This window comes from Puntigrus tetrazona, chromosome 9, assembly GCF_018831695.1.
Source record: "Puntigrus tetrazona isolate hp1 chromosome 9, ASM1883169v1, whole genome shotgun sequence".
NCBI lineage: Eukaryota > Metazoa > Chordata > Actinopteri > Cypriniformes > Cyprinidae > Puntigrus > Puntigrus tetrazona.
The window spans coordinates 13,091,296-13,106,268 of NC_056707.1; the positions used below are offsets into that span (position 1 = coordinate 13,091,296).

General features: G+C 38.5%; 1 protein-coding gene across 1 annotated transcript; it reads left to right on the top strand.

Moving 5' to 3' along the window:
* Positions 1 to 2,856: 2,856 nt before the first annotated feature.
* Positions 2,857 to 14,916, top strand: cavin2a (caveolae associated protein 2a). The gene is made up of 2 exons (XM_043249598.1): positions 2,857 to 3,838; positions 13,300 to 14,916. Exons 1-2 carry the CDS (start codon positions 3,293 to 3,295, stop codon positions 14,167 to 14,169), a joined length of 1,416 nt encoding a protein of 471 aa, XP_043105533.1. The 5' UTR covers positions 2,857 to 3,292; the 3' UTR covers positions 14,170 to 14,916.
* The last annotated feature ends 57 nt before the right edge of the window (positions 14,917 to 14,973 follow it).

Sequence of the window (14,973 nt, forward strand, 5' to 3'; positions counted from 1 at the left end):
ATGAAAATGAGCATACCCTTTATCCTCAGGCTCACGTGTTTTCAAAATGGAAGATGGAGTTGTAACACTGGCGACTATGAATTTGGTATACGATTTTCTTTTTGCTTTCTCTATAGTCTAAGAGAGCTCCAGTCAAACAGAATAAAGTGCAAGAGGTACATAGTAGACATACTTTGCATTCTCAGCTACGCTGAATCAGTTGCCAAGCCAAGTGAAGACCCATTCCAACACCTTCACAACACTTAACACAGGTTTTTTTCTATCAATTTTCTATCGCAAGGTTTTGAGGCAAATCAGTAATGTATTGCTGTTAACTTATATTGCACTCGATATCGTTTAAGCTAGTGGCCATCCATTTAACAGTGATTCCTTTTTAAACTATACACTTAGTTTTTGATTCCTGTTGGATTCTTGATCTTTACAAAAATAAATAAATAAAGTGAGGAAATAGCGTTTAATGTGGGTGGTTGGGAGGGTTTGAGAAATGCTGTTCCTTTAGGGCCGTCAAGATCTGAGTCAAATTATCTCTCAAATGTCTTTACCATCTACTGCTTTTTTTTCATCACAGGTCAAAAGGTCCCGGAGGCGAGAGAAATAAATCTGTCTGCTATCATTCGGCTAATGAAGGCTGAAGTCTTTCCGTTCTCATTACTGTGATACCACAAGCACGATCTCTTACCAGGCACCAAACAATTTGCGTTCACCTAACAGTCATATTGAAGAACCTGTTACCAACGAAGCCATCCAAGTTTCAAACAAAGGTAGCAATTATGTATAACATATACATAACTTTAGTGTGTTTTGCATGACATGTCTTTGCATGCTCGAGAATCTTCCCATGAAGCTGAAACGTAAATCATGCATCGCTATGAGTGACATCTCAATAACAGTCACCGATAATATGAAACTAATAAGAAAGTTGACCTACGGATCTTCAGACTCTAATTAAATATAATCAACAACAGGATGTTTTTACATAGCTGACAGGAAACTACACATTGCTGAGATGCTTTACAGTGTCATTATCCAACTGCAAAAGTTCATTCGTTTACTGAAACGTTTTCACATTTGGTCCAAAAATGTAACAATTAGTACCTGTCATGACATGCACTTCGGGTTTTTTGGGTAGTTTTTGTGGTCGTGAAATACCAGTGCTAAACTGTCAGTTAGTGAATTAATTGATTATTTAATTTTATTTATTTGTTCTTTTCTTTTCAAGTGCAGTGAGTACTCTCTACCTGCAGAGGTCAGGCCTCACTGCAATATGTAATAGTTGATCGTGAAATACCTTAAAACATAATAAAAACCTTTTTAATGAAATGGTAAAAAAAAAAAACTTTCATGTTAGTTCAAAACTGTATCCACGACTTTCTTCTCTGGAACATGAACTGGTGTTGAGAAGCGATGTTTTGTCCAAACAGCGAAAGCCAAGTGACTGTTTTCTGATCGTTTCTGTTTTTTTAAAACATCTTTTGCGTTGTATAAAATATTAATTACAACATTACAGTACATGATTTTAGGTAAACTATCACTTTAAGTGCAATGTGACTTGTTTAGGCATGAAATATCTGTCGATGCCCGTGTGTAGATGTGGGGTTTTTATAGTTGAGCCCACGGACAGGAGAACACACGTAACCCATCACCCCACAACACAGTCAACATTAGCAGTGTTTTTCTGCATTGGCCTCAGTCTCAGCAAATGAACGGATGGGGAGATAAAATTTATGTTAGATTCTTGTCCTTTAATAACACTCCCAAACAGATATCTAAGTTATGCGTGTTATTCTGTCTCTATTGATTGTCATTATCCAGAAAATGACCTCTGGTCGAAGCACAATGTGGCGTGTTTATCTTTGACACGCCAGATTTCCAGGTGAGGCGTTTATTTCACAATGTTTACTTGACGGATCTATGAATGAGTTAGTGTCTTTCCTATTCTTTGTTCATTTAGACGATTGAGCACGATTGTAAACATTCAAAGTCTGGTTTGAACTTCATCATAAGACACACACGTAGTAATTTACCCTAATGCACTAAGAATTTATGATTATAATAACTGTGAGCTGTCTGCTGGATGTCCTTTGTTTATTGTACTTTGATCCTGTGCAATCAGCTTTAAAGGTATTATAACTGTTTTTCTTGTTCTATCTGTTTTTTGAAACCCTCCATCATGGTCAGCCTCGCCTGAATTCCTAGCAGCTTTATGTCTGGGCCAGTGAATCACTAATATGTAGAAAACTCAATCGGTTATTTATCAGTTTAAGCCAGTGTTATTTTATCATTGATATAGTATTATATATTCTGAAATATTTTACTAATTTTAGCTCATTTGCATTTCAGTTGGTTTTAGTAATTTTCGTTAATCTAGTTGTACAGAATGAAATTAAGTAATGTTGATGAAATAAAATAGTATTTTATTTGTATAGTAAAATAGTTGTTCTATATTTCATTTCATTCAGTTAATTATATTTTCCCAATAATATTATTTGAGTTTATGGTTTTAGTCTTTACTAACTAAGCTTCTCTTCTTCCATATTTTTAAAGCTTGACAGCCTCTGTTCTCCATCCAGTTTCAGCGTATGTAAAAGAGCAGTATGCAAAAACTTCAAAACATGTCTTTTTGTCATAGTTTAAAAAAAAGGTTTTGAAAAGAGTTTATGAGAGAAAATGAATTTTTATTTTTGTACAAGATATCCCCTAAAAGTAGCATACAGTGTGTGTGTGTGTGTGTGTGTGTGTGTGTGTGTGTGTGTGTGTGAGTCTGGCATTGTGCCACTGCCACAGATGAGCTGAGTTCACTGTTCAAACACCGATCTCCATATTTCCCCGTGTGACATTTCCCCAGTCTGCCGGACAGCGGAGAAGAGAAACGCCAGCTTAGATTCGTGGAGAAATGAAGAGACATTCAGGTGCATTCACACAGACACTGAAACACCTCCATTCCTTCACACAAACTGTTGCTGCTGTTGTCAAAATATGTCTTCTGGGGACGCTTCATACAGATGACAAACAAACATCGAGCCCATGCAGGCTGATCAAACAATGCTGAAATTGCATTGAGGAAAATGCGCACACACACACAGTGGCACACTTTCACACTGACACTCTTTACTCACATTACTCTGATGGGCTGGGCTAAATACCACGGCAACCAGGCCCCTCCCCTGGGTGTGTGAGGAGTTTTTAAGTGGAGAGTTGGGAATGTTGTTTTTAGAGAGGCGCAGAAGGCAGGAGAGTGTCTGTGAGAGTCAATCTAACCCCGTCTTTCAAAACCACCAGCGTTGACTCCAGGATGGGTGAAGACTCTTCTCACGCAGAGCGCAGCACAGCCACCTTACCCAGGGAGGAAAGCACCCCGACGCCACCGGCTCCAGATGCTCATGATGCTCAAGATGCTCAAGATCTCCTCATTCCGAGCTTCAGTCCTGGCTCGGTGCCCTCTTCCCCTGTCCACACCCTTTCCCGCTTGGGCCCCAAGTCCCCGACCAGCCCCACGGCCCCTGGCGGCCAGGTCAGCGCCATCACAGTGGTGGCTCTGCTCGACAAGCTGGTGGTGATGATCGAGTCGGTGCAGGAGAACCAGCGGAGGATGGAGAAGAAACAGGCCGAGCTGGAGGGGGCCGTGAGGATGGTGCAGGGCGACGTGACCCGTCTCACCAAGAACCACATGTCCACGGCCAACAGCGTGGCAAAGCTGCTGGAGCGCTCACGCAAGACTGGCCTCAATGTGAAGGAGGTGAGGGAGCGCCTGGATAAACAGAGCAGCCAGGTGAAGCGTCTGGAGGCCAACCACGCCCATCTGCTCAAGAGGAACCACTTTAAAGTGCTCATCTTTCAGGTGAGGAGAATGAAATCTTTCGCTTTGAAGATGAACATATCTCAATATGCATATGAATGAAGTTCCTAACGTCTGACAAACCTTGGAACAAAAATACATGTCAAAAATAATGTAAATATGTATTCTTATATATATATATATATATATATATATATATATATATATATATATATATATATATAAATTTTGGCTTTCTTAAAGAAAAAAACTATGAATAAATGTAAAACATTTCAATGGTAGTGTATCAGGTTTCCACAAAAATGTTAATAAGCACTGTTTTCAAGATTGATAATAATAATAATAAATGTTTCTTAAGCAGCAAATCAGTATATTATAATGATTTCTGAAGGATCATGTGACACTGGTGACTTGGCTGCTGATAATTCAGTGTTAACAACCCAAGAATAAATTACATTTTAAAATATATTAAAATAAAAAAAAATAAAACTAAGATATACCGCATGTGCATGCATATGATAAATATGTCTGAAATATGTTTTTTCTAGTCCTAAGAAAACTTAATAATGCTTAAAATGTCACTAAACTGAACAAATAGTTTTAATTGTTTGTAATTCTTTCTTTGATGCAAGAATTTAGCGTATTCTTATTTCAGGTTTTTAGAATTATGTACAAAATACGTTTTTAACGGATTTAAATGATGTGTGCAGTATTTTGAATGAAAGTGCATGGGAATTCTTCCTGTGACAGCAGCTGGGATGAAAAGATTGTGTGTGTGTGTGTGTGTGTGTGTGTGTGTGTGTGTGTGTGTGTGTGTCTAAGAATGTGTATTCTTGCAGCATACATGTAAACGGGTTTCTATGGCTAAGGTCCCTGCAAACTCTCACATTTTTCATAATTCCTTGCCATAAATCTCAAAGATGACTTTGTTTACAATAGACTTGTTTGATTAAAAGCCTCTCCTTACAAATAAACGTAAAAACCAACTGAGATTGTAAAGTCAGGTCTTCTGGCTAAACCAGCTTTGTGACCTGTGCTTTAGTTTGCTCTAATCTTAGGTGAGGTGTTTTGTATGTTCAGGCAATGCAATTTTACACACTCAGGAAATGCTATTATACTTTATGCCGGTTGGTTAATGTGAAGGGTGCGTCGTGTTGATTTAAGCAGCTGCGTCGGGCTCGTACTTTTAGAAGTGTATTCTTATCTGATTGCCCCGGAGCAAGCCACATGCAGTTTTACACGCTGGGACAGTGATCTTTGACTTGTAGAAGCAGGTAGAGGCATTTCTTTGGGGTGTTAGTGTTGTGCTTTTCAAAATGATTTCTGGGAATCAGTTTTCCTGAGGCAAATGATATTCAATAGCAAAGTGAGCTAAATGTGAGTGAGCGTCAATAGACTTTTATCTAGCCCCTTTGAAAGTCATAGTCTAATCCCTCATGTCAACGCCTGATCATTCATGAAGGCATTACCTAGCATAAAATGTCTCAAATGGATTCATTTCCCATAAGAAGGTAACTTTGTTGTCTTTTTCGTTCTATATGCTTATTTCTTTATCAAGGTTTTCTAAACAGGCTGAGGTTAACAGTCTCTAAGATTTATCTCAAGCGTGCTAATTCAAACTGATTGACTTTTTTTAAGGAAATTGCATTTAATAAAGCCTTTTAATAAAAGCACTCCATCAGAGTAGAGAGAGTTGATTATCGGGGCGATGACTCTTGACTAATCCAGCTGTCAGAGAGGAAGGCCATGGGGCTGAACAACGAAGCTAATGGCTGATCCTAAGTCTTAACCGTTCCCTTTGAGATCTAGCAGCAGGTGATTTTCTAAAGTGATAATCAGCCTGCATTCAGCCTGTTAAAACACTTTGGCATGAGTGCAGGCTTGCAGAAAGTTTGCTGCAGGAGATAGTAATATCTAATTTGGGAATGTGTGCAGCAAGAAGAAAAGAAAAGCTTTGCTATGCACACACATACACGCGTTAGCTCTCCTGCTGTGTATTCTGAATCAACTGAAATGCATTCTTTTTAAGAAATTAGGGAATACATTTAATGTTAAATTGATGGAAAATTGCAGTTCACCCAAAAATCTTAATTCTGTCATCATTTACTCACCTTCATATTTTAAAGAAAGTTTGTACAAGGCTGTTTAGGTCACCATTGACTTCCATAGTAGGAAAAAATACTATGGAAGTCAATGGTGACCCAAAATAGCCTGGTATAAAACTTACTTTAAAATATCTTCCTCTGTGATTGATTGGAACGACTTGAGAGTAAATGATGATGGAATTTTCTTTTTGTGGTGAACTATTATTAAACAGTACATATATATATATATATATATATATATATATATATATATATATATATATATATATATATATATATATATAAAAAACATTTTTATATTTCATTATATTTACTGTATTTTAGTCAAATAAATAGAGCTTTGTGAGCAAAAGACTACTTTGAAAAAACACAAAAAATCTCACTGACCCAACACTGGTAAACATTAGTGTATATACGTACACACACACACACACACACACACACAGTAAGTCTCAGGATGGGTGGGAGTGTGTTAGTGGATATCGTCAGGCATTGAACCAAGTTTCTGCCTCACTGTAAAACTACATTTTAAGGGTAAATGTGACCTTTTTTCTTGGAATTTGCACTTGCATTTTGATTGATGTACACCAAATTTGTTTTCCCTAATTGCGACTTTGTATTTCACAATGAGGCCTTCTTATTTTAAACTTTATCTCACTTTACCCTTTTATTATTAAATTCTTCCATCGTCAGCACTTTAGTTCTTATACAATATTTTGGTGGAAATGCATTTTCCCAAGTGGTAAAGTGCCTCGGGGAGTGACAGAACAGCACAGGTATGTACTTTCCCTTCTTGCGTTTGGCATTATAGCTGCAGGTGATGTTTCACATTTTTTGCACATCAGTGCTGTATGACATGCCAATGATTTTTAATTCAGTCCAGACACTTTTCTCTTATTTTGTTTTCTTTTTTTTTTTGTTTCTGGAAAGTGATAAGCATGTCCTTATACCATAGGCTATTAAAACAATGGCGTATTGTTCTATGGAGCTACACTATTGAAAGTAAACACAGAATGCAAACACTAGGGAGAGTCATCGCAAATCTATTCGCTCTCAGGAGTTTGCTTTGGAAGAGTACTACTGCTCTTTGGTTGCGCATTTGCTTGTTTTGTTTCATTTTTTGGCATCTGACGAGGCTCACCCGCCCGTGTGGTAATTATAAACTTTCTGTGCACCGTGCAAAGGCATTTAGAGATGAAAGGTGTGGTTTGAACACACAAGGGCCCTCCGAAAGAAAGAAAGAAAGAAATGCAGTAAACACACTGAGTTTGGCACTGAAAATGCATGTGTGTGGGAGAGAGACAGTCTGGTCAACTGCCTTGTTTCCTATAACAAGCACTAATGATCTGCAGTAATTACTGCCCATTTAGGCCTCTATTTGTTTATGTTTAATGCATCACTGCTCTTTCTGTTTTCTCAAAAATACATCAGTGTTGATTCTCGAAAAATGTGGTTCTACGTGCTGAGGCTCTTCACTGCAGTAACTCTGGCCTTTTTGTGCTTGTGAAAAGATCATTAAATGTGTCCACAGCAATAATCTAGACAACTGCTCATAGTTTATGCTGTTTTTGATCATCTAGATTGTTATGAATGCATGTTTTCCATGACGACTAGCAGACCTTTCTTTCTATACGTATAAGGAATAACATGCATCTTAAACATCTCCATGACTTGTGAAATTTGGCAAGCTGCATGACTGATGGCAAACATGAGGCTTTTATGGATAGTCATAAAACATATTTTATTGCTTTTACGTTTTTGAAGCAAGGAACGTTTTGGCTGAGATGTTTCTGCAGTGGGCGTTCACAAAAACATCTGACAACTGTCATTTTTTACACCTTTGTAGTTGCTCCGATTCACCTCATTAGTTCCCTCTCTGAAATCCTGTTGAACATTGTCAAGGTTTATTTTGGCCCAGAGGTGCCACGGAACGCCTTCATTAAGATGATGTAAGTCTGCTGAGATCCAAATAATGCCACGTATGATTGACCAGTCAGTCCATCGACATGTGTGTTATTGTGCATTTACGCATAAGGTAGATGTTTAATCCTCAAGATCAGGATCTTCAATGAAAGGTAAAAACAAATATGGGTGTGCAAATATGAATTGTGGGAAAGTGACAATCTTTCGGGGTAGGAGAAGGAAAAACACCCGATAGCCAGTGTTTGCAGGCCTTTATGATGAAATGTCTTTTGTAGCAACGGCGCAGATTCAGATTATCAAAACACAGTCAGTCTGACAATTCGGCACAATAACACTGGGTTATACAACAAAACACATTCTTTCATCAGTCAAAAGCATGACTTCCTTAAAGATTTGTATCCATTTCATGCTCAACGACAAAGAGAATTCAGCTGAATTTGACTGTGTTTCGATCTCATCACTGATTGTGTTCTCTGTCAGTGAGAGAAAATGTGTTTGCTCATTGTGTTCGGTGGGTGTATATGTAGATTAGTTCTGGCTATTGTATTCGGAGAATATACCCATTCAGATTGCAGTTACAATATGAATTCTTGCATATTTTTAAGCCCAGGTTGAAATACGACGGTTGATGTCCTTTCACGTGATGTTCCCTGAGCTCCACCCTCAATCAACAAAAATACACCTCAAAGGAAATCTGAGAGAAAGACAAGAGTTTGGGGAAAGAAAGAAAGAAAGAAAGAAAGAAAGAAAGAAAGAAAGAAAGAAAGAAAGAAAGAAAGAAAGAAAGAAAGAAAGAAAGAAAGAAAGAAAGAAAGAAAGAAAGAAAGAAAGAAAGAAAGAAAGAAAGAAAGAAAGAAAGAAAACAAAGCATGACTGCTTCAAGGCCGGGAATAGATTGTGATTGAGGAGGAAACGGCAGAGGAACAGAAGAGATATAATGAACTGGATGAGAACAATAGAAACAAACTCCATGAGAAAGTATGAGAAAGAGAGAGAGATCTTCTCTGCTTGGGCATGTTTTAGCTCAATGTGCTGGATTTCTGGTTTGACAACTCAACTCCTCCCTTTGCCATTGTGCTAACATACAGCACACACATACAGCTGTTTGTTTTTTACAATGCTCTGGAATACTTGATTCTGATTGGTTAATCGCAGCATTCTGCAGTCAAATATTTTTGTATAATGACATCCAAACTATGTATTTGACTGTTGTCCCAGCAACCTCCAACTCTGTGGTAGTTTCTGTCATATCATGCTGACCGATTGACTGAAGCCTACTTTTATGTCTTTTTATCTACCCACATTTTCAAGGATGATTAAAAAACCTTATGTTTGACAGAGCTGATTTGGAATTTCAGAAGAAGTGTGATCATATAATCCTTCCAGACTCACTTTCCTGCCTCCTAGCCACGATTCCTCCAGCACACGGCTCGCTAGCGTTTGCAAAGGATCAAGGTTAAGTGCGTTATGATTCATTTTGCACAGATGTTTGTCCAATCAAAGGTCCCACCCCAGAATTATAAATACCACCTGCACCTGACTAACAAGCAGCGATGGTTCACTGCTTGTTAAAATTAAAGCCTATTGGATATTTGTTTAAAGCGACAAGTCATTTGATACGCCCCACCCAAACCTACCGTTTAAATAAGAAATACGTCAAAGCTGAGATCTAAAAGGTCAAGCCCTGTGAAGATGAAACGATCCAGACACACTCATTTTTGCAGGTATTATTGGTCTCACTCAAATAAATACAGTCTAATTAGAAAAATGATACTTCGGGCAGCATGACTAATCATGTGATTAATTCAAGCGGCCAGACAGAAACAATGAAGCTTTTTTTAATATAAACCTGAGAGAGAATGAGATGGAATCAGACCTCTCTTTAAGACAGCTCACGTCTCATCAGCTCAGACAATAATAAGTCAGAATTTGATTAAATTCAAAACAAACAAAAAAAAAAAGGGCAGTAAACCTCTGCTATGCTGAATTCAGTCCGTCGAGTCCTCAGATGGCCCTTTAAATATCACTTTCCCATAGTTTTCACCACAGTGCTGCAGATCGGAGGCTTTGATAGCACATTGCTTTGCCCAGCATCTCACTAAACTGTGTGTTCAAGCCAGTTGGCTGTTGCGTTCCACTTATTCTCTCCATCTGGAGCAAGGCCAAAGATTCCCTGAACTTCTTCCACACATCATAAACAGGTAATGGATGAGCAAGCACATATTTGTCTGGACTTTATTTAATTTGTTTTACTCAAAATCCTGCCAAGGCTGATGTGGCGTCACATGTGAGCTGTATGTCATGTATTTTATGTCTTCAAAATCCCATAAATGTGTTACATAATTAATCTTAGAGAGAAAACGGCTTAAAATGTGACATTCAGTCTTTATTTTACTTAGACATCCCTTTACTGACAATCAAAACATGTGCAGATGGTGTAGACTTCTTCTGAGTCTGATTTGCATGGGAACTAACAGATGCAGAATCATTTTCCCTGGATGAGAAGCAAAAAAGTTCAAAGACAATGTACTGTGCTTTTTATAGTTTTATTGTGTCAGTTTTTTGTATATAGTATATAAATAATACTAAAATACCATTTCATGTTATTTATATATTTATAATGTTCATATTTTTCTGTCTCAAAACGGCACTTTCCCCCCAAGAACAAATGTAATACTGCGACCATCTAGCAGTGACACATCCTTCCTTTGTGTCTGTTTCTTTTTAATAGTCCCGTCCTCTATTGTTCTCATATTTGTCTTTCCTCTGCTTCTTTCCTGTGCTTTCCTCTGCTCTAGTGTTGTCTGTTCAGATCCTACCAGTCTGATTGAAACACACACACACACACCATTTCTCTCATCTCTTTCGATGTTTCCACTCCAAAAAGTCCAGAGGCCTCCAGTGGGGCGCATTAATTATCCAGGCTCCCATTACACACTGAACCAGGGGTATCAGCATGTGACACAATGTTTTCAAAAGTTCTCCCTCTCTCTATCCTTCAGTCTCCTCCTCTTTCTCTTCCTCTGGCCATTGTGTATTTAGATAAAGGTCGAAATCTGAATGGCAAATGTCTTGATTTATCACTCTGTTACAAGAGATAGAGTTGAGAAACAAATGTATAAAAAGGTGCATACAGAGCAGGATCAGTTGGACTCATGCAGCTTCAGCTAAGAATGCAAATGATAAATGAAGAGTAACAAAATGGGGACTCCCTGCCTTGTTTCACAACGTGAATGTATGTACAGGAACAAAATCTCACTAGAATGATGTCATTCCTATAGGAGTTGGTAAAATATGCATCATTGCACTGATATGTTTTTAGAGACTTTTAATAAAGCCTTCAGATTGTCTGTTACTGTGTGAGATTTCCCAGGCTTTTGTAGATGTATTTCATATGTGCTCTTTTTATCTGACAGGGCCCTCAAGGCAAAAACTAATTAAATTTGAGCTGAATCAACATATTTCAACTGAGAATCATTTTACAGACTTAACGTTTTTTTTTTGTTTTGTTTTTTTGTTTTTTTTTTCCCCCAACATCTCCCTAAATCCCATCTGGGTAGACTCTTGGTAAATTACAGTACTTCTTTAGTGGACTGAAAACATTATATAAAGGTGTTGGCTGAGTTTCACTCTATTATTAATTATGAAATAGTATACAAATGTAGCCATTACCAGGTTATCACAAATTAAAAAATGATACTTTTATAGAAGTAACCGAACACAGCCAACTCCCAGCTCTAGTTTCCATGTAGCTCTTGAACCTGAGGGGTGTTACTCTGTACGTTTGCTCATGAAGAAACTGGTTAGCCCAGAGTCAACACTGGTTTGGACTGGCTGTCTGCCCTCAGGGTGATACTGGCTATTCAAAGGCAAAATATTAAAAATGAGTAGTGTCTATTTGGACCACTTTTTGAAAATACATTTGATGCATTAAAAAAATGCATAAGTTCTTTTCATTTTAACTGCTAAGACATTGGGATTATTTCTTAAATGTAAAAAAACCCCACACAAATGGGAGTTGCATTCCTTCTTTGGAATTTGTAACCAACTTCTTGTTAATGGCACAGAGTTTCGTGGCCGAGGGCAAAGGGATGAGGATAAGATTGTCGTATGTTATTCCATTTTATAACGCATATAATAAAGCTTACTAAAAACCTAAATGAGCGCTTTATAGAGTATAAGATTGCTCCATTTGTAAAATATAAATTTTGAAGATCTGTTTATATTTCACTATTTACAGCATATACTTCTACTTAAAGTTTCATACTGAAATACTGGCATACAGTTACAAATCTGTCATTTAGATGTTTAGAGCTTGGAGAGATATATGGTGTGTGCTCTGAATTGTGTGCTAAGTGCCCTTAGGAGGGAGCAGGTGAGCGTGCAAAAGCTTCATTCGTGCTGCTAATCCGCCCTTCCCTGAGGGTCAGATCTTCAATTTACTGCTTAAGCGTGAAGCATAACCCCTGTAAACCTCTGCAGCCGTGTCAGAAGTGTGTGTCAGGGGTCTGTGTGTGTGTGTGTGTGTGTGTGAGGGGAGAGCAGCGATAAAAGAATACGCTGCACTGTCTGTGCGTCAGACTGCAAAAACCATTTTGCCATGAAAATGTGTGGTCTTGTTTTTTTTTATTGTTTGTTTATTACAGTCATTTAATGATTAAATACTTGTTTAATCTTGCATAGGCTAAAAGTCCATGCCTAAACATACAGACAAATTAAGAAAGGAATGAAAATTATTGCATTCAACATAAATTGATCTATGCTCAGGGAAATACATTAGGGAAATACATAAGAGCCATTTTCCCCAGACGATAGGATTTCTATATTGCCTAAAATATCTAGGTTTTGGCTTTGTTTGTGTGCAGACCGATCAGTGTATGGCATCGATTCCTCATATTTTCAAAACGCTCTTGAGGTACTTTGAATCAAAGCAATACAGAAATCCTGGCAAGGACGAGTCTGGTCACCCTAAAATACATGTAAGATATGAATCAAAGCATTTGAAAAGGAATTTGGCGGGAACAGTAAACCTCTACTTCTTGCCATCAATGCTTTTTTTTACTTTGGAGTAACTCCAATACAATGCCTCCACATGCCTTGGGTATAGCTTGCTCTGCAACAAACAGGTTTTTCAGTAGATTGCACAATATCACTCAAAAAAACAACAACAGACAAACTGACTCATCTATTTGTTTTGTTCATTAGCCCAAAAGTAGTGTGTGTACCTGAAACTAATCTTTACAGTATAGTGTGCTGCTAGTAGTGGCAAGGTTGTGGGTTTGATTCCCACAAAATACATAAAGTGATAAACTGCGGTAAAAATTTTATTTGGTAAAATCATCTGCAAAATGCAACACGTTTATTGTTTAAATACAGTTTATATTAGAATTTTTCTATAATGCATTTAAAGGCAGATCTTTACACACCGAACCTTACAGTCAAAGTAAAATGCATTTTCTTTTTCTCCAATTTTAGGAGGACCACGAAATCCCATCCACTCTGCTTACTAAAGATGGCCTGGCCTCCACCTCTCAGGATGAGATCGGTCCATCTGCACCAACTCCGCTCACTGATTTAAACCGCTCTCAAGAGGAAGGCCTGCAGACCATCAGCCTCTCTTCCGATGACGACGAGGAAAAAGGAGCAACTAGTCCTCTGGCAGAAGGTGGCGATGATTCGCTAGATCTGCAAGAAGAAAGCTTCCCAGGCTTGGGAAGCGAACGTCTGGAGCGCTCTCGAGCTGACAAGTTCAAGCGCTCCAGTCTGAAGAAGGTGGATAGTCTAAAAAAGGCCTTCTCACGAAGCAGCATCGAGAAGAAGATCAACAAAATCGTGCCTCCAGAACAGCGAGAGAAGATCAAGAAAAGCTTCATCCCCAACCACCCGAAGAGCTCCTCTTCCAAGAGCTCGTCCTTCCGTGTCTCTCCAATGACCTTCAACGTCAAGAAGGTACGGGATGGAGATGCTGACTCCTCCCAGCAGCCTGGGAGCTCACCGAGGAACCTCAGCCCAGTGGAAGTTCCCAACATTGAGGGTCCCGACGGAGAGCTGCCCCTGGCTGAGTTACACTCCTCAGCTGAGAAAGCCAATGGAGACGGTCTACGCAGCCCCTCCACCCCGGGCAGCGGGGATGGAGAGGTGTTTGTCACAGTTGAGGGTGGAGATCTTGAGAACGGTCCGACCGCAACTCTGGCTGAAGAAGAGGTGGATAAAGAAGATGATGACACTGATGGCAATGATGAAAATGGAAAGGAGGAAGAGGAGGAGGAGAAAGAAGTGAGACCTAAAGAAGAAGCGTCTGTGTCTCCGCCGTCGACTGCAGCTACTGTTGAGCTACCTTCTTAGATATGGTTGTGTTTCTGACTTCGAATCACTTCTGAGACTTTGGGAAGAGTAGTTACTGCCTTGTTCCACTGGTATTTGTTCCCAAGCTTGTTTAATGTTAGCATGTCTGCTAAAATAACATATTGCCCTGAATTAACCCCTAATATAATGTAACTATAGCCTATTGAGTTATATTCAGAAATTTAGCACGTTCTTGTAGAAGAAAATTCCATTTAAATTCCATTTCAAATAGATTCTGTATAAAAGCCCTGAGAATGGTACAGCAGTTCAGACCACTGTCACCACAATGACACAATTTTCCTGCGGTAGCCTGTGAATACCATGAAATTGACTGAACTGAATCGCCTGAACTCTCACTCTCTATCTTTTTTCTTTGTGCGTAGGAGAAGCAATGTGTACAAATCTGAACCTTTGTTATGCTGCAGTCCAGACTCTCTTCTGTCGATGTACATGAAATGTAGTATTAAACTGCATGCAAAAAAGTACTGTGGTAGTAATATGGTTTTTGGAAACAGTGCTTTGTTTTTCACACAGTACTTTGACGCAAATAGCATGTGGAAACCATTGTATATTAATACGAATTCGTGAAAATATAGTAACAATATGGAACATCATTACTGTACCATTGTACCACCACAGTACTTTTTGTATGGCATGAAACAGATAACTACAAAAGACAAGAGGTGTTGAAAGTTATGTCTTTATTTTTTGACAATTTTAGAACTTTTATTAAAATATTTAGCAGCACTTTGTCTCGAGGCTTGAATAAGTAGATGTCTATGAGGACTGATAGCAGTGCTTGGC

What these genes read in the sequence shown, in the direction of transcription:
- cavin2a (XM_043249598.1), top strand. Translation starts at nt 3,293, where the DNA reads ATGGGTGAAGACTCTTCTCACGCAGAGCGCAGCACAGCCACCTTACCC. An exon ending in TTAAAGTGCTCATCTTTCAG is followed by an intron (nt 3,839 to 13,299) that starts GTGAGGAGAATG and finishes CTCCAATTTTAG; the next exon opens with GAGGACCACGAAATCCCATC.